This window comes from Peromyscus leucopus, chromosome 9 (assembly GCF_004664715.2).
Source record: "Peromyscus leucopus breed LL Stock chromosome 9, UCI_PerLeu_2.1, whole genome shotgun sequence".
Lineage (NCBI taxonomy): Eukaryota > Metazoa > Chordata > Mammalia > Rodentia > Cricetidae > Peromyscus > Peromyscus leucopus.
The window spans coordinates 82,622,476-82,642,365 of NC_051070.1; the positions used below are offsets into that span (position 1 = coordinate 82,622,476).

The 19,890-nt window shown below is 44.5% G+C and overlaps 1 protein-coding gene and 1 non-coding gene across 2 annotated transcripts in view; both read left to right on the forward strand.

Annotated features, from left to right (window-relative positions):
• The window catches only part of Cfap70 (cilia and flagella associated protein 70), a 74,908-nt gene that overhangs the window by 26,908 nt on the left and 28,110 nt on the right, over window positions 1-19,890 (forward strand). Inside the window, exons 10-19 of the mRNA XM_028879703.2 lie at window positions 402-536; window positions 4,346-4,513; window positions 4,653-4,733; window positions 6,658-6,749; window positions 10,251-10,311; window positions 10,572-10,766; window positions 13,115-13,246; window positions 17,020-17,145; window positions 19,245-19,378; window positions 19,496-19,611. Coding sequence (XP_028735536.1) covers window positions 402-536; window positions 4,346-4,513; window positions 4,653-4,733; window positions 6,658-6,749; window positions 10,251-10,311; window positions 10,572-10,766; window positions 13,115-13,246; window positions 17,020-17,145; window positions 19,245-19,378; window positions 19,496-19,611 — 1,240 coding nt within the window. The remainder of the gene's footprint in view (window positions 1-401; window positions 537-4,345; window positions 4,514-4,652; window positions 4,734-6,657; window positions 6,750-10,250; window positions 10,312-10,571; window positions 10,767-13,114; window positions 13,247-17,019; window positions 17,146-19,244; window positions 19,379-19,495; window positions 19,612-19,890) is intronic.
• LOC114700226 lies at window positions 11,218-11,321 on the forward strand. Its single transcript, XR_003735644.1, has one exon. It is a non-coding gene; the product is annotated as a U6 spliceosomal RNA (small nuclear RNA).

Consider the following 19,890-nt stretch of genomic DNA (forward strand, 5'->3'; position numbering starts at 1 on the left):
TTGACCCAGGTCATCTGATTTCCCTTAGGTTCTGTTACTGTCCTTTTTTTTTTTTTTTTTTTTTTTTCTTTTAAACAAAATTTGACTTTTCTCCTAAGAAACATCTTACTGAAATTGACTTTTGGTTGGAATTGTAATATCAATCCAGGTGATGAATGTACGTTGATTCCCAGACTGCCTTTATGTCGTCAACACTGCTAATATGCATTATCTCAGTGGTTGTGAAGCCCATTTTGGAGATGAAGCCAGGTCCCAAAGTGTCTATGGGACTGAGCCAAGATGCACAGCTGGTCACCCGACAGAGCTTGTCGCTAGAGCAGCCTTTGAACTTCCGAGTCCGAGCCCCACACTGTCTGCCCCACTGCTCTGTGGCTCTAACCACTCTGCTCCTATTCCCTTAGACTGAAGATGAAAATCAGCTTTCGTTTCATGGTGTGGCGTATGTCAACATGGTCCCACTCTTGTATCCCGGGGTGAAGAGGATAAGGGGGGCTTTTCATGTGTACCCCTACCTGGACAGTACAGTCTTTGAAAAGGTGAGGAGACATTTCGTGAAGGGTATGGTCTTAATGCTTCCTCCACCTGTGTGTTCGGTTACGTCTTTTCAGTTGACATCTAGAACCAGTATAGTGTTCTGTACCACTGTGTACTGTAAAGAGAGTCTCCTCTGCTGAGAGGAGCCTTTGTCTTTGGGTATAAACAGCCATGTTGATACATCATTTTGGTGCTGTGTCAATTCAGTTACTCCAGTTGGGTCTACAACCTCCCCAGGCACCGGTTATTAACTGCATTTGTAATAATAGACAGCTTCTTGTATGTAGCTAAGGCTGTTCTTGAACTTGCAACCTTCCTTGTCTTGGTTTGTTGCTGTACAGGTGTGTGGGTTCAGTCGGATCCGTGGAAAGAAGACTCAGAGGCATCTTACAAATGAATCCAGCCTTTCATGGCTGCAGGGGGGTCCAACCTTGAAGGACTGAAGCACTTTCCCTTCACCCAGGGCATTTTTATTTTCCCTTTATTTACAGTTTAGCCAGTTGATTTCTGTTCCTTCAAAGCAACCCAGAGATAAAGTGCCAAGTGCAAATTCCTTGATTTCTCAGGTACCATGGTTTTTCCGGGTTTCCTGAACCAAGTTTTGCACAGGCCTTTGATCCTTGGGGGACTCTCAGACAAGATTCACATAGGGCGATAAGAGAAGCAAAAGGTATCGGTTAAACAAAGGCAGGACTAGGGCGAGGTGCTGCTCTCTGGAGCCAGGCAGGAGCAGCTCAGCAGCAACCCAGCCATGCTTCCTGCCGCTGCCTTCTAGGATCACCACATGCCCAACTAGACATTTAACCTTATTTTTAAAATTTTTCCAGTTTTAGATTCCTGCCCCCCCCCAATTTTCATGAGTATGGACAGTGTCTTTTGAGATAGATTCTCACTGGGTAGCTCTGGCTAGCCTGGATCTCACTGTGTAGACCATGCTGACCTTGAACTCACAGAGATCCACCTGCCTCTGCCTCCAGAGTGCTGGGATTAAAGGCGTGCGCCACCACCGCAGGCCTGAACATGGACTTTTTTTTATCTTACTGTTTTTACTTGGGTTGGCAAGATGACTTAGAGGGTAGAGGCACTTGCAGGCAGGCCTGACAGCCCGAGCGTGATCCCCAGATCCCACAAGATGGCAGGGAGTCACCTTCTCCTAAGAGTTGTCTGCTCAGCTCCATAATACACACACACACACACACACACACACACACACACACACGCACGCACGCACGCACGCACGCACGCACGCACGCGCACACACATACACACACACACACGCGCGCGCGCGCGCGCGCACACACACACACGCGCATACACACACACACATATGCATACACACAAATAAGATTAATAAAATTTAAATTATTTATTTACTTGTCTTTTAATTAATTATATTTTTATTAGTTAAAACAATCTTTAAATTTAAATATATTTGGTCATAGTCTTCCCCTCCTCCAAGTCCTTCCAGATCTTCTCCCTGTCTCTACCCACCCAACTTCTCAAAAAAACAAAAACAAAAACTCAAATACAACAACAAAAATCCCCCAAACCAATAAAATAACACCCAAACAGGAAAACAAAACAAAGCATACAAAAAACTGTGGCGTCCGTTATGTGTTGGTCAACTCCTGACCACGAGGCCTGCTCTGGAGTGGTTGATATACCCAGTGTCACTCCATTGGAGAAAACTGTATAAATGACAGTTCAGTTGTTAACCTTTATTTACCCTTGTTGCTAGGTTTTCATTCACTCATCTTATAAAATATAATAAGATAAAACAAAAACCATCACATCAAGGTTGGACAAGACAAACCAACAGAAGGAAAAGAGCCCGAGAGAAGGCACAAGAATCAGAGACCCCCTCGTTCACACACTCAGGAGTCCCACATGCACACTAAACTAGAAGCCATGATATATACACTGGGAACTGGTGCAGACTGGCGCAGGCCCTGTGCTTGCTGCTTCAGTCTCTGTGAGTTCACAGGAGCTTCGCTCAGTTGATTTAGAGACCTTGTTTCCTTGGTGTTCTCCTTCCTTTCTGGCTCTTACACTCTTTCTGCCTCCTCTTCCTCTGGGTTCCCCGAGCTCTGAGGGAGAGATTTCAAGGCTGTGGGTCATCTCTGTATTTGTTCCCGTCTGCTGCAGGAGGAAGCTTCTCTGATGATGGCTGAGCAAGGCACTGATGTACGAGTATAGCAGAATATCATTGGGAGTCATTTTATCACTGTGTTTTTGGGGGGTTGGTTTTTCTGTTTTTAGGCTAGTATTATTTGTTCTTACCCTAAGTCCTGGGCTATCTAGTTTCTGATTCTTGGTCACCCAAGCAATGCTAGGTATGGGTTTCCTCTCAGGGAGTGGGCCTTAGGTCCAGTCAGTATTGGTTGGTTACTCGTATAAGATCTGTGCCACCATTGCCCTAGCACATCTTGGAGGCATTGCACCATTGTAGATCAATGGGTTTGTGGCTGGCAATGAAATTTAATTTTTTTTGAGACAGAGTTTCCCAGTGTAGCCCTGGAAATTTTAAATTATTTTTAGTGATAAATCTATATAAGTTTGATTTCTGTTTTTTTGTTTGTTTGTTTGTTTTTTGTTTTTTGTTTTTCGAGACAGGGTTTCTCTGTGTAGCTTTGTGCCTTTCCTGGGACTCACTTGGTAGCCCAGGCTGGCCTTGAACTCACAGAGATCCACCTGGCTCTGCCTCCCGAGTGCTGGGATTAAAGGTGTGTGCCACCACCGCCCGGCTGATTTCTGTTTTAAAGGAAAAGTCTACTGCTCACTTGGTGTGCAAATGGATGATGGTTCTTCCATAACTTTATTATTGAAAAAGAACTGTCTTTCAGAGAGAGAGTACAAATTGGAAGTCTCCATTGGGTCCCTCTCCTCAGAAATCCAGGAACCCCACAGAAGAGGGGGAGGAAAGACAGAGGGGATGAAGGGCACCAGAAGAACATGGCCCACCAAATCAATTAAGCAGGGCTCACAGAGACGGAAGTAAGCACTGAGCCTACATGGGTCTGCCCCAGGTCCTCTGCATATATGTGTTATGGATGTTGGTTTGGTGTTGTCGTGGGAGCGGTGTGTCTCTGACTCTTTTGCCTGCTCTTGGGACTCTTTTCCTCCTATTGGGTTGCCACGTCCAGCCTTGACATGAGAGGTTTTGCCTTGTCTTGTTGTATCTTGTTTTGACCTGTTTGGTTTTCCTCTCTTGGAGGCTGCTCTTTTCTGAAGAGGAAATGGAGAGGGAGTGGATCTGGGGGAGAGAGGAGGTGGGGGAAAGGGCATGGATGGGAGGAGTGGAGGGAGGGGAAACTGTGGTAGGGATGTGTTATATGAGAGAAGAATCTATTTTCAATAAAAACACCTGTCTTTACAATGATTGCATAATATATTTTTATTGTTAAATTTTTAGGGGTTGCTTTCCCCTAGAAAACATGACAAAATCAACTGTGGTTTGAACCATACCAAGGTTTTATTATGAATTTTAAACTTGCCTTATTCTTCCAATTATAATTGAGAAGTGAATAGTAATTAGACAAATACTGTCTCTTGTACATAAATGAATTATTTTACTTGAAGTAATTCAGAATTATGTGTCAAAGATGATAATCTTTCTGATGACAAGAATTATGACATCAAAACCAAGTACTTTAAATAACAGGGAGACACGGATTTTCCGTGGTGATTTTATGTGTTCTACAAGAGAGGAGTGTAATGGGGTTCTTCAGGTCTCTACCCTGGGTGCTGAAATGACCCCCTCGGGTGGCCCCATTTACCTATGACTTGTTTTTGTTCAATTCTTTCTTTTCAGACCAAATGTTTGTTCAGCATATTCAGGGACACTGGGCACCAACTGGCTCACAATAATAAAGCAGGAGGTCTTAACTCCCCACTGTCCAAACCAGTTTCCAAGAATCTGAAAGAAGAGAAACCAGTGAAAGACAAGGAACTAGATGGACGGAGTCGGCCTGGGGATTTGGTAGGCTCTCGAGACCTTGTGTAGACGCTTGGATTCATTTCTCATTTGGTGACTTGTATTGATGGATTTTACATCTTAATGTCCCTACTACTATGAGGCCATGAAAGATTCCAAGCTTTGGTGTTTCTTTTTGTTTCAGCAAGCACCTAGCATAAAATCCCAGAGCTCAGACACTCCTTTGGATGGCGAAGCCCCTCTGAGCCACAACCTAGAAGGACAGGTAACTATACTCAACATTTTAAAAATGAAGTATCAACTTCACCAGACCTTCACTGAGCAAGACAGCTTTAGTGGGAAATGCTGGAGGTGGGACATAAATCGCCTCGAGTGACTATGGGCAAGCTTGTTCGTTGAGACCTTGAAGTGAGCTGGTACCAGATTGTGTGTAAGGTCCTTTCCAAAGTAAACTCTTACCTCTCATTAAGTCTACACTAAGCACCAGGAGGGATGCAAAGATGCGTCCCTGGCAACCTTTGTCCATTTGCCCTCAAGACACCCTGCTCTCTGTCCAGGCTGCTGCTGCCGCCTTTCTAACCGTAACCCAGAACTTTGGCGGCTGCTGTAATAGAAACACTAGTGGAAGTTCTTGCTAGGCTGAGGATTGACGGTTAGGATGGAATGGTCCCGGGAAATCGTCACAGAAAAGGTGAACCCAAACACAGTGGAAAGACAACCCTTTGCCCAGTGAAGATAGAGACTCATTCCACAGTCAGAGGACAGCTTGAGTCAAGACAGAGAAAAATTATATAGGAGGATGGGAAGAGAGGGTCTAGATGAGTAGTTCTCGATCCCCAAAGACCATCAGAAAACACAGATATTTTCATTACGATTCATAACAGTAACAAAATTACAGTTATGAAGTAGCAACAGAAATAACCGTGGTTGGGGTCAGCACGACATGAAGAACTGTGTTCAAGGGTTGCAGTGTTATTCTCAGTTCTCAGTTGAGAATCACTGTAGAGAGAAGGGAGGGAAAGAGAGTCTGGGGGACCTGAAAGGCTTGCTGTGGTGCTTACGCTTCCTTCTGCTGGAGACTCTTGAGCTCCATCTTCCCCTTTCTGAGCTGAACATTGGATACAGGACCTATAGAGTGCTGGGAAGCCCTCTACATTCCCTGTGCCAAAGGTTTTGACTCAGAATTACGATCATGTTCAATTAAAAATCGTGTTGCAAGCCAGACTACGACTACTGCTGCTTCTTCCTCCTCCTCCTCCTTTTTTCTGGTTTTTCTAGACAGGGTTTCTGTGTAGTCCTGGCTGTCCTGGAACTCGCTCTGTAGCCCAGGCTGGCCTCGAACTCACAGAGATCCGCCTGCCTCTGCCTCCTGACTGCTGCGATTAAAGGCATGTGCAGACTTCTTGTCCAGGTTTCATACAGAAGGTGGGGAGGGACCTCAGGTCTTTCTTACAGTGCACTTGATGACAGTTTGACTGCAGGAAGGAAGTCAGCGGCCTGCAGAGGCCAGGTGTTGGGTTTGGAGAGTTTGTGGGGCCAGGGAGATGGATGAAGAAAAGTCAGAGACAATTCAGGTTTGAGGTGTTGCTTTGTGGAAGGTTGACATGTTAAGAGAAATCTTAAGATTTACAGCAGAGAGCTGTATTTAGGATGCTGGTAAAAATAAGTCTGGGTAGACATGTTCAGCAGTCAAAGCTGGTGGATGGTAAGAAGTCTGTGTGTGAAGATAGACAATTTGAAGACGAAACCTGTACATGAGAGGGCTGCTGGAGGAAAGAGTGATGTGCGTTAGAGTAGTTCCAAGACAAGTATGAATGAGTTCACCAGGCGTGGTGGTGCATGTAACACTAGAGATGCAGGAGGATTTCTTTGAGTTCTGGGCCCTGGTCCACACAGAGAGTGCCAGGCCAGCCAGGGCTGAACATGGTGAAACCTTGTCTCAAAAAGAAAATAAGTAAACGTTTTAAAAAGTAAGTTCAACAGCGTCCACTGGAGTGGAAATTCCCAAGAACAGACAAGAAAACACTTTCTTCCACGAGCTAACCCGTATTGCTATATTCCTTTCAAATTATTATGCCATGTGAAGTATTTGACCCATAGAGATCACACTTCCTATGCTGTTTATGTTACTAAAAATGTTTCATTACTGTCTTTATGAGATTAACAAATAACAAAAAATGTCTTTGCAGCAATATTTAGAAGCGGGGACATACATTGTCTTGGAGATCCAGCTGGAAAAAGCCTTGGTTCCAAAGCGGATGCCAGAGGAGCTGGCCAGAAGGTGTGGGACACTTACTCCATGTGGCACAGTTTAGGAATGAAGAAGTCACTCAGTTCATCCCAACAAATGTATTTCCCTTGTCCTAAGCAACAGTGTTTTTGTGGTTTGTTTGTTTGTTTTTGTTTTTAACAGATAAGGTTCATGCTATTATTGTTTCCTCATTGCAGTGTATCATTAAATATTTTTTTTAGTTGACATGAACAAGAAAGTATAAAACACTTAGGTTCCTGCTGTTCTGGGACAGTATTTTCATTCTTTGGTGTCTGTCTGGGAGTCACTATAAAGCCGTATACTATAAATCAGGCACATGCACCACATATGCATGTATGTTAATTCTCAAAAACTGTTTTTATACTCTACCATCAGGCTTTGTCTGTGTGTTATTATATTATATATGAAATGCTACTTTTTTTTTTTTTTTTTTTTTTTTTTGGAGACAGGGTTTCTCTGTGTAGCCCTGGCTGCCTTGGAACTCTCTCTGTAGACCAGGCTGGCCTTGAACTCACAGAGATCTGACTGCCTCTGCATCCTGAGTGCTAGGGTGAACAGTGTGGGCCACCAACTTTAATATGTTACAATTTCATCAGCATTTTATCTCTATATTTATCTTTTTTTGTTAGTAAGTCTTGCCAAAGGTTTGTCAGTTTTTCTCTTTTCAGCCTTTTATTATTTCATATGTGTGAATATTTTGTCTGTATGAATGTGTGTGCAGTGTGTGTGTGTGTGTGTGTGTGTGTGTGTGTGTGTGTTTGTGTTGTTGTTGTTGTTGCTTTGTTTTGTTTTTAGACAGGATTTTGATATGTAGCCCTGGAACTTGCTATATAAACCAGGTTGATCTTGAATCCACAGAGTTATGTCTTCTTCTGCCTTCTAAGTACTGAGATCAAAGTCATGCACAACTCTCGACTTTTACTTTTAGGGTTTTAGTTTCTGTGTGTGTGTGTGTGTGTGTGTGTGTGTGTGTGTGTGTGTGTTTACACTGTATACATGTGTGCACACATGTGTATTTGTACTCACTCGTGTATGTTGTATGGGTGTGTATGGGTGTGTTTGTGCTGTATACTTCTGTGTGCACACGTGTGTACATGTGCACTCACCCCTGTGTGTGTGTGTAGACCAGAGGGCAGTATCAGCTGTCCTCCTCAATCACTTCACCTTATTTTTTAAACATTATGGCCTAATTATTCTGCCTGTGCTTTGCCCTTGCTTCTTCGGTTCAACCAAACTAATATCTTGTCTATCCCTCACACGTGAGGCTCATTTCTTTTTTGTCATTGTTTGTTTGTTTTTGAGGCAGGCTCTCATTATGTAGCCCTGGCTGGCCTGAACTCACTATGTGAGATCCACCTGCCACGTGCTTCCTGAGGGCTGGGATTAAAGGCGCAAACCAAGCTTGAAGCTCATTTGCTACACTGGCTGCTTCTTTGCCTGAATCACCCCTATCCTGAATATCACATGACTTTGCCTTTCCCTTCCCTGGGTCTTTGCCCAGAGAGCATCGTCTCAATGAGGCCTTTCCTGGTGAAGTGTGCTCCCCTGCTCCGCCAGCCTGGGCCCTGACACAGCTCTGCCTCCCTGCATCATCCCCATGGCACCTGCTTCTCCTGTGTCTACCTTAGTGGTTTTCTTGCCCTACCAGAAAGTAAGCCCCACGGAGGCAAGGCTCTCGAGTAGTTCAGCTCCACCCCCAGCCCAGGAAAGGCCCTGATGGACAGAAGGAACTCACCACATATTCTGAATGAATTGATGTATCATGTCTGGCGCGGGAACTAGAAGGTTGACAGCAAAGTTAAAAGGAGCTCCTTGGCTACACAGTAGTCCACGTCTTTAAGTTTTCAGTTATGCAGCTATATTGCCCATTAAGATAGAGTTAAAATTAGTGATCATTAACAGTCCTATACAATGATTTAGGTCCTATTAAAGAAAAGTTCCACAAGTGAAGAGCTCAAGGCCATACACTCTGTTTTGACAGGAATCTGAGACTGAAAGGGGCCAGAGCTAGGGCAGATTCTGATCTGTCCTTGGCGGCTTCCTTCTTCTGCTTTACTGTATTTTCTTTTTGTTGTTTCTTTGTTTTGGAAACAGGGGCCCAGGAAGCCCAGACTGGCCTCGAACTTGCTCTGTAACTGCAGCTAACCTTGAACTCCAGTCCTGCTTCCATCTGCCAAGTGCTAGGGTCGCAGGTGTGCATCCCCAAGCCGGTCCTGGTAGAGTGAATAAGGTCTCCTGTAAAGGGAAGGTCGGCGTCTTGGCTGTAGAGAAACAGGGCTGGAGACTGGCCTCGGTGACTCAGAGCACTGGCTGCTCTTCCAGAGGACCTGAGTTTGATCCCCACATGGTGGCTCACGACTGCTCTCAACTCCAGTTCTAGGGGATCCAGTGCCCTCTTCTGTCCTCTTTAGATACTAGGCAAGCACACAGTGCACATTTATAATCGCAGGCAAAGCACTCATACATATAGAAGAAAAACAAGTAAATATTTATTTATTATTTTGGTTTTTTTGAGGCAGGGTTTCTTTGTGTAGCACTGACTACCCTGGAACCTACTCTGTAAACTATCCTGGCCTCGAACTTACAGAGATGCCCCTGCCTCTGCATCCCAAGTGCTGGGATTAAAGGCATACACTACCACAGCCTGGCTCAAAGTAAATATATGTGTGTGTGTGTGTGTGTGTGTGTGTGTGTGTGTGTGTGTGTGTATGAATATATATGTTCTCTTAGAGCCTGATAGCATTATTGTAATTTAATATATCTTTCGGGGCTGGAGAGATAGCTCAGTAGTCAAGGTTACTGGTTGCTCTTCCAGAGGTCCTGAGTTCAATTCCCAGCAACCACATGGTGGCTCACAACCATCTGTAATGAGATCTGGTGCCCTTTTCTGGCATAAAGGCATACAGAACACTCATATACATAAAATAAATAAGTAAATCTTAAAAACAACAACAACATGATTTTCATTCTTGGTGGAAAGAAACTTAATTTTCCAAATCTGTGTCCTTTCAGAAACAGACAGATATAATACCCATTATTCCCGGTTCAACCCTTAATGGAGAGGCCATTTACTTTAAAAAAAAATTTGAGGATAAGGCCAGGGCTGAGATGAGCACCTTCTTCTATCCTGTTCTAGGGTTCAGATCTTGGGTTTTATTTATTTATTTACTTAGTTAGTTAGTTAGTTAATTAGTTATTTGATTTTTCGGGACAGAATTTCTCTGTGTAGCTTTGGTGCCTATCCTGGACCTCACTTTGTAGACCAGGCTGACTGAATTCAAGAGATCCTCCTGGCTCTGCCTCCCGAATGCTGGGATTAAAGGCGTGCGCCACCACCACCACCACCGCCAGGCCAGATCTAGGGTTTTGTATGAGAGAGCACAGCCATACTCAAGTGCAGGAGGGAGACAGATCTCGGATGTCCTCTACACGGACTCTGGGGAAATAGGAAAGAGCACAGGCCTCAGATAACAAAGGTCTTGTTGTTTCTGTTGCCTTTTCCTGATACAGGGTCAAGGAAATGATACCTCCCAGGCCACCTCTCACCCGCCGGACCGGAGGAGCTCAGAAGGCAGGTGTCCATGCCAGGGCGAAGCTGTGGGCATTGGAAGGCAGCATGAGCTCTTAGTATAGCTTCAGAGGAGGGAGAAAGCAAGCTCTTTGGCACGTCCCAGGCTTTCGTTCAGTTCCATTGTGACCAGTGAGTCACATACAGTGTGTAATCTGGCTCAGAAGAAAAGGACAGTTTTTATAGCTCACGTGGTTTGGGACTTCTAATCCATGGTCTGGGCATCTTTGAGGTCTGTTTACGACCATTCGCTGTTTTCCCAGGCGGTGAGTGACTACCATGCCCAGATCAAGAGCATTTCCAAAGCCATTCTGGATGAATACCACCGGATGTTTGGGAAGCAAGTGGTGAAAATGGGGAGTGACATGGACAGTGAGACCTTGGAGGAGCACAAGTGCCAGCTCAATTATGAGCTCAACTGCTCTGGAAAGTACTTCGCCTTCAAAGAACAGCTCAAGGTAAGACATGCATTTCTGTAATTGTTTGACTCGCCTGTGGAGCCCCTTCTGTACACATGTGTTCAGTCGTTTCTGCTAAGTCTGCTCGGTTGAGTTCTCTGGGAGAGAATGTGAGAAAATGATGCAGTATTTATTCCAAATGAGAGCTAATCTTCACTTGAGGCTAGGCTGGACTTGTGATCATACATCACCCTCCACCAGCTGGCAGAAAGTATGTTCTTGGTTCTTGACACTATAACTGATTCTCCATATCTTTCCTTTAAGTCTCCTTGTCTGCAGGATTAAGAGCTGAGAGCTGGTGCCGCATGCTGCAACCCCAGCTCTTAGGAGGTGAAGGATCAGGAGTTCAAGGCCAGCCTTGGTTATATAACAAGTTTGAGGCCAGCCTGGGCTATGATGAGGCCTTGTCAAAACAAACAAATAAACAAACAAAAACAAAACCCTCCAAGCTGTGCTCGCTTCGGCAGCACATAGACTAAAATTGGAACGATACAGAGATTAGCATGGCCCCTGCGCAAGGATGACACGCAAATTCGTGAAGTGTTCCATATTTAAAAATAAAAAAAAAAATGTCTAAGCTTTAAAACAAAAAAAACTTGAAAGTCTTTTAAGAAAGTGTAATGAATAATGATGGCTAGTATTCATTTTTAAAGCATTTTTTTAGTTTTGGGAATGGGTTATTTTTGAGCAACAAGAGATAATAATATTATTAGTAGTAGTAATATGATGAAGGTGTTCAGTATATAACCAGACTTAGGGAGGAAGAAAAAAACAATAGCTGCCAGGCCATACCAACATGCTGTGCTTATATATTATTATTATAATAATATTATTATTATTCTCCCCCACTGTCTGTGGTGTCTGTGTTCTGAGATCCCCAGTAGGTGCTCAGCACTGTGGATAAGGAGCCAGGGAGCTGGCTCAGCAGTTAAGAACACTGGCCTCTCTTCCAGAGGACCCGTTTGGTTCCCAGCACCCACATGGGGGCTCATAGCCATCTGCAACACCAGTCTCAGGGAATCTGATGCCCTCTTCTGGCCTCTGTGGGCATCAGGCACACATGTGGTACACAGGCATACATGTAGGCAATACACCCATACACATAAAACCTAAGTAAGTAAATATTTTAAAACTGTGGATAATACTGAACCTTGTATATTTTTCCTATGTGTATGTGCCTATGATTTTTTTTCACTTAAAGGAAACATTTTATGGCTTCCTTTTGGTAGGTCCATACTGCTGGCATCACTCATTGCTGGTGCTTTGGCCTTTATTAAGTTCATAAGGGCTACTGGGCCTTCGTGCTATGGTACCTTGGCTGTCAGTCTGATAACAACATGTCTGCTGAGTCCTTAGGACATGGGTGCATTCTACAGCATGGAATGCGAGCAAGGGGCACTTCATATCCAAGGAGCTGGATATAGTGTGAGACTTCTGCATCTACCCAGAACAGTGCTCATGAAAGCTTATGAATTGTTTGTTTCTAGAATTTTCCACTTGTTTTCACATTGGAGATGAGCATGGGTAACTGAAACCAAGGATACAGAAAGACTGCTGTATTTGTATAATTTTATTTTTAGACAGGGTCTGGCTGTATAACTGTGGCTGCTTCTAATTATGGCTCTCTCCTGGCTTTGCCACCCTAGTGTTGGCTTCGTAGGCCCGTGCCACCACACGCAGCTTCCTGTAGCATTTCAGACTTCTGCTTCTGTTTACTTTGTCCAGCTTCTCAATCACCGTCCAAAGTGTGGTGGCAATACTGGAACTGTATATTAACACATGAGGAAACTGAGGTACCAAGATCGAACACAGGAGGTCGTACAGTGACAGTGTTTCAACCAGAATTCCATTCTCTAGCTTCTCAGATCCGAGCTGTCTCCTTCCTCCCTTACAAGAACCCAGCTGCTAGGAAAGCCACAACTCTCAAACCTACTCCAAGGGTTTTTCAGCTGCATGACCCTCTTCACGTGGTAGGAGCGCTGCTGGTCTCCTGTTAGTGATGCTGCAGAATCAAGAAAATCATTTCTTACAACCCAGGCTTGAGCACATGTCCTCAAAACTAGCACTTGGGAGATGAGGCAGAGGATGTGAGTTCAACAGCACCATGGGCTTACATAGTGTGTTCCGGGCCAGCCTGGGCTACATAGTGACACTCTGTTTTTAAATAAATAAACCCATTCAGGACATGTTGACTAGGGAGTCGTTAGTGAACTGACAGCCCCATGATTAACGCAGGAGAAACTGACCATCACTTGATGTTCTGATGACCTGGTGGCTGATGCCCTAGAGATCTGGGTGTCGGCACACTGCTGGACCGATCATCAGAAGGCAATGTGTGTGTTTTGCAGCATGCAGTGGTAAAGATTGTGAGGGAGAAGTACTTGAAGACAACAGCATTCGAAAGCCAGGAGGAACTGCAGACATTTATCAGTGAGCTTTATGTGTTCTTGGTAGATCAAATGCATGTGGCCCTAAGCCAGGTAAGTGTTCACAGCCCAGAACCCACTCCCCTTGGAGAACAGCAGGGCTGCTTTTGAAACACTCCTCTCTTCTTAGAATATTTTCTTCCTTTATTCAACCAACGCTGATGACATAGTCTATTCTGTACAAGGTACTGACCACACATTTCAGTTTCCCAGGAAAATTCATTCTCTAGCTTTCAAAAATGTCACACAGTACTGGAGAGTTGGCTCGGCAGTTAAGAATACTGGGTGCTCTTCTAGAAGACACAGGTTTGATTCCCAGCACCCACACGGTGGCTCACAGCTGTAACTCTAATTCCCAGGCATCTAAACCCTCAGCTAGCCTGAGACACAGATGTGCATGCATCAAAATAACCAGGCTATATAACTATATAAAATAATGGAAGTTATGAAACAAAAAATTTGTTTTGTTAATGTGCACAAGTCTCAGTTTTCTTCAGGATAATAAAAATAAGGGAAAACTGTGACTGAGTATCTTAAAAGATACGTTTAAATTGTTACTGTGAAGATGACGGTAGCAATTAATGACACCTTTAAAATTTTAATTACACTTTTATTTATTTTGTGTGTGTGTTGTGGTGTCGTTGTGCACATACCGAGCGAGGCCCCTCCTGCCGTCAGGGACCGATTCAGGTCTTTAGGATTGGCAGTCTCTCCGTCCACCCTCTGAGCTAGCTTGTCAGCTCAGACCCTGCCTTTCAGCGACTGATGCTCTTCTTTCTCCCCACGTGCGGCTGTGCCTGTGTTTGTGCCACGTGCTTCTGGACCGCTGTTGTGCATTCCTGCATCTAGTTAGTCGTTACTTGATGTGAACAGTGACAAAATCAAAGCTTTCTGTGTGCGGAGTCTCTGGGCAGATGTGCCGCTCCCTGGCCGCTGTCTTGTTTTCTCTTCCTTCGCTGCTTTTCTTTCCTACCACACGGCCTTTCCTTTCACACACTTGGGTCTCCTTGGAATAGGTAAGACAGGGAACACAGTCGTGTAGGATTAAAAGAGCAGCCCTGCTTAGACAGACGTGGCGATAAGTAGGACGTGTTTGGAAGAGTCTTGATGGCTGACGTGAGATGGAGTTTGCTGTTGCCTTCTGTCGCCAGGGAACCTTTGTCTAGGAGAGGAGAAACACAGAGGACGCAGGTGCTGTGATGGAGGTCCATCCGCAAGGCAGGGCGGAGCCCTGGGACGCTGGGACCTTTCAGGAAAGGCGTCATAAAAGAGCTGGGGCTTGAGCTGGGCTCTCAGAGCTGCAGACATCTCCAGGTGGCTCCAGAGCGTTGAGTCACCAGGTCTGTTACAAGATTTAGGAGCTCAAGAACACGGCATATACAGAAACTTCCCAGAGTTCAGGAGCAGAGGCTGAAGTTGTCTAGGGTTGGAAGAAGCAGGATTTGAAGCTGGGGATCCATTCCTGATGAGTGTTTGGAAGGTATGGGGTGGGAGAGGCCTTGAATGCTACACAAAGAAAATTTACAAGGCCAGAGGAATGGCCCAGCCCTGGCTGCTCTTCCAGAGGAGCTGGGTTCAATTCCAGCACCTACATGGTGGCTCACAACCACCTGTCATTCCAGTTCCAAAGGACATGATGCCCTCTTCTGGCTTGTACATGCTGCAAAGACATTAGCAGTCAAAACACTCATAGACATAAAATAATTTTTTAATTTAAAGTTTTTCCTTTTTTTCCCATTATAGGAGCAATGAATTGAATTACTCATACTGGGATATAGTTTGCTCAGGTTAATATCATACAAGCACTCTCATAGCAGTTAGAGGCTGGGCTCAAGGTGATTTTAGTCATATTGTCTGGTAATTGCATAAGAGGAGAAGAGCTAAGGATTCTTTTTTTCTGGAACTCATTCTGTAGGCCAGATCTTGAACTCAGAGATCCGCCTGCCTCTGCCTCCTGAGTACTGGGATTAAAGGCGTGTGCTGCTATCACCCAGCAAGGATTCTTTTTTTTTCCTCTGGTTTTTCCAGACAGGGTTTCTCTACGTAGCCCTGGCTGTCTTGGAATTCACTCACTCTGTAGACCAGGCTGGCATTGAACTCACAAAGATCTGCCTGCCTCTGCTTCCCTGAGTACTGGAATTAAAGGTGTATGCCACCATTGCCCAGCAGGATTCTTTCTTATTTTATCTATTTATTTGTTTGTTTTTGTTTTGAGACAGGTTTTCTCTGTGTCGTTTTGGTGCCTGTCCTGGATCTTGCTCTGTAGCCCAGACTGGCCTCAAACTCACAGAGATGCGCCTGGCCCTGCCTCCCAAGTGCTGGGATTAAAGGTGTGTGCCACCACCACCTGGCCAGGATTCTTTTTTTAAAAAAAGATTTCTTGGGGCTGGAGAGATGGCTCAGAGGTTAAGAGCACTGATTGTTCTTCCAGAGGTCCTGAGTTCAATTCCCAGCAACCATATGGTGGCTCACAACCATCTGTAATGAGATCTGGTGCCGTCTTCTGGCCTGCAGGGATACATGCAGGCAGAACACTGTAAACATAATAAATAAACAACATGATAAATAAATATTTAAAAAAAAAATTTCTTGCCAGGTGGTGGTGGCGTACACCTTTAACCCCAGCACTCGGGAGGCAGAGGCAGGCAGATCTTTGTGAGTTTGAGGCCAGCCTGGTCTCCAAAGCAAGTTCCAGGAAAGGCGCAAAGCTACACAGAGAAACCCTGTCTCGAAAAAAACAAACAAACAAAAAAAGATTTCTTTATTTTCATTTTTTATATATGTCTTGCCTGTATGTATGTATAGGCACCATGTGTGTGCAGTGCCCAAGGAGGCCAGAAGAGGGCAACAGGTCCCCTGAACCTGAGCTACAGACTGTTGTGAGCTGCAGCCATGGGAAGTGAACCCAGGTCCTCTACATGAGCAGCCAGGACTCTTAACCTCCAAGCCATCTCTCCAGCCCTGAGTCAAATGTTCATAAATTTAAGGCTCGGTGACTGAGCTATTAGTGGGCAAGGAACAAGCATGAGTTGATTTGGGGAGCAGCGGGCACTGGGTCTTGTCTTGAACAGCACCAATGGGTCTCTGCTTAAGAGGAGAGCAGTCTGAGCTCTAGATGAAGTGTGAGGAGTCAAGGCTGCCTGAAAACTCTGTTTGAAATGGAAGAATTAGACATGAAAAGGAGAATACTTTGGGTGACTTTTCTTTGAGATCAAAAGGACAGAGCCATAGATGGAAACAGCTTAGGTGGGGAGTTGAAAGTTGAGGGCTTAGGCTGGAGATATAGCTCGGTGGTAGAGCATTTGCCTGGCATGTCAAGGTCCTAGGTTCAATCTCCAATACCTAAAAAAAAAGGTTACTTATCTAATGGCTTTTCTTTTCTCTGCTTTCTTCCTTTTGACAGTTTCACATAATCTAGGCTAGCCCTGAACTTGCCATGTAGCCAAGGATGACCTTGAACTGGTCCTTCTGCCCCGCCTCTCAAGTGCCTACTGTGCTTAGCCTAGCCTTTCTATTACTCTTATGACATTACTCCTTACTGAAACGATGGGACCTGGCCTGGTAACTGCGAGCATGAAATCCCCGTTACTCAGGAGACTGAGGCAGGAGGATTGAAAGTTCAAGACCTTAATGGTCTACAGAGTGCATTGAAGACAAGCGTAATCCTTCACTCATACTGGAATGCACATGCGTGCACACACAAACATGCACACACACTATAGTCTCATTGATATGTTATGACTGGATTGTGTATCTAGTTTCTTCTCATAAACCTTTCATAAACGTATAATTGTTCCATTTTGTTTGTTTACCATCTCAACGACAAGTCCATGCCAGATGATACCCAAGGCACCCCCGCAACGATTCATATCAATAGCGAACAGCTTCGACTCTTCGCATTTGAGGCAGAAGTCAACGAGAACTTTGAAATGGCAGCAGTGTATTATGAAGAGGTAGCTAAGCATCTCAGTGATGATTGTTATTATTTGTGAGTCTATGTAAAATGCTGGGTTTTTTTATTAACATCGAACACAGATTAGTAGGACAGAGAGGGAGACCAAAAATATGCCCATATGAATAAGATTATTTGATGTTTTGTTTTGGTTTTGTTATTAATCTTTTTTTTTTAAAGACAGTGTCTCATTTATCCTAGGCTGACCTTAAACTCATTATACAGCCAAGGATGAACTTGAACTTCTCTTCTCCCTGCCTCTACCTCCCCAATGTTAGGATCATTGCAGCATCCACAGCACTCACAATTCATATTGTGAGTATGTGAGTACTAGAGCTCCAACACAGGACCTTGAGCATGCTAGGCAAAAATTCCACCAAATGCCCAGCCCAGGCTTTGGGATTTTTGAGACAAGGTCTCTCTCTCTCTCTCTGTATCTCAGGCTGGCCTATGAGATCTGCCTATTTCAACCTCCTGAGTTCTACATTTAGAGGATTAAGCTATGTGCCCATCAGATGATTTAATTTTTTAAACTTGTTTTTATTTGGTGTATGAGTGTTTTGCCTGCAAGCAGGCATGTGTACTATGTGCATGCCTGGTTCCTGCAGAGGCCAGAAGAGGGCATCAGATCCCCTAGAACTGGAGTTACAAATGGTTGTGAGCCACCATATGGGTGGTGTGATTCAAACCTGGGTCCTCTCTCATTTGAACCAAGAGCTAACTGATTTGGCTGGGATAGCTGGTCAGCTTGCTCTGGGACCCCTGCTCTGCAGTCCCCTGTCTCTGTCCCACCCTGAGATTACAGACAGGCTACTACACCTACCTGGCTTCTACTTGAGTGCTGGGATCTGAATTCTGGTCCTCACACTGCATGATGAGTGCCATCTCCCCAGCACCCAGGTCATTTGATTTTTGGTGAAGTTTACAATAAATTCAATGTAGAAATGAGCTGTTTCAACAGATAGTAGTTGGCAGTCCACATGCAAAATGAATGAACCTTGACCTGACTTCAAACATTTTGCAAAAATCAATGATAAATGGATAATTAATCTAAATGTAAAACATAGACCATTCAAAAGAAACATAGGAATAAATCTCCTTGACCAGGTCTTATGTAGAGAGTTTCTTGATCGGAGACCAAAGGACAGACAGAAGGTCACAGGGAAAAGTGGTATCTGCTATTCCAGTACCAGAAGGCAGAGACAGGATGACTGCTGTAAACTGGAAGCCAGATTAGGAGAAACAGTATATATATACTTTTTTTTTTTTCAAACAACTTGTATCCAGAATTTAAGACTCTAAGTGTAGCTAGGCATAGAGGTACTCCTTTAATCCCAGGACTTGGGAGGCAGATGCAGGTGGATCTCTGTGAGTTCAAGGTCAGCCTGGTCTACATGGTGAGTTCCAGAGATATATGGTGAGACCCCATCTCTAAAAACAAACAAAGAAACAAAAGACTCAATGCAACATTTTTGTAAAAGTATTTAGTGTCTGTTTTAATTACTTTGGGTACACTTAAGGATGGAATTGCGGCCTACACGGTGATTCTGTGTTTAACTTTGAAAGGGTTTCCACTGGGAGTCTGACAGAGATTGTCCTTCATCTGGAGATTGCTCTTGGCAGCATTGACATCTTAACCCTGACTCTCCCATCCTAACCTGAACACAGGCGTCCTTCCATTTAGTCATGCTTTCTTTCACTTCTTTAAACCGTGTTTGTTGTTTCCATTTACACGAGGCATCCTCTTCCTTGGATTTGTAGATGACTGTGTATATTTGCCATCTCAAGATTATGGCAGTAATCACTAACTATGATCAATGCAACATAAAGTGAGTCCTTAGTCCTTCAGTATTGGTTGAGTTTAGGAATAAATCTCTTGAGGACTCAATTTTTAAGTCATGTCAATAATATTTTGACTATACACTCAAAGCTAGAACAGTACTTCTGCTGGGCTTCTGGGCCCTGTGTAAGCAAAAGAAAAGTGATAATTTTGACTTGGATAACGTATGGCAGTTATGGGACATTTACTGTGTTATATGCACAAAAAGTAGGGTGTAGTGTTGCCATAACCCTATCCCTCCTGATACTTTGTGTACCTAGAGGTTGGTCCGTGAGCCCCAGAACCTGGATCACTGGCTGGATTATGGTGCCTTCTGCCTCCTCACGGAAGACATCACGAAAGCGCAGGAGTGTTTCCGGAAAGCCCTTTCCCTGAATGAGAGTCACATTCACAGGTAGAGGGGAAATGGAGGTCATGAGTAGGAGCAGATAAGCTGCAACATGAGATTGTCTTTGTCCCGTTAAAGTGACACAGGACCGGACTGCTAACCGTGAAGTGGCTCTCTTCCCAGCTTGCTGCTGTGTGGTGTCCTGGCTGTCTTGTTGGAGAACTATGAGCAAGCAGAAATTTTCTTTGAGGATGCTACATGCTTGGAACCCACCAATGTTGTTGCCTGGACTTTGCTGGGTATACTATTGCCCTGTGGTGTGGGTGTGGACTTTCCTTCATCACAAGATTCTCTTTTTTCCTCTTTACTCTAGTGACTGAAGGGGTTTTTTTTTGGGGGGTGGTGGTGGAGGGGAGTTCGAGACAAGGTTTCTCTGTGTAGTCCTGGATGTCCTGGAACTTGCTCTGTAGACCAGAATGGTCTTGAACTCTCAGAGATCCATTTGCCTGCTGAGTGCTGGGATCAAAGGCGCGCGCCACCATTGTCCAGCTGGGATGTGGTTTTAAAACTCTAGTAAA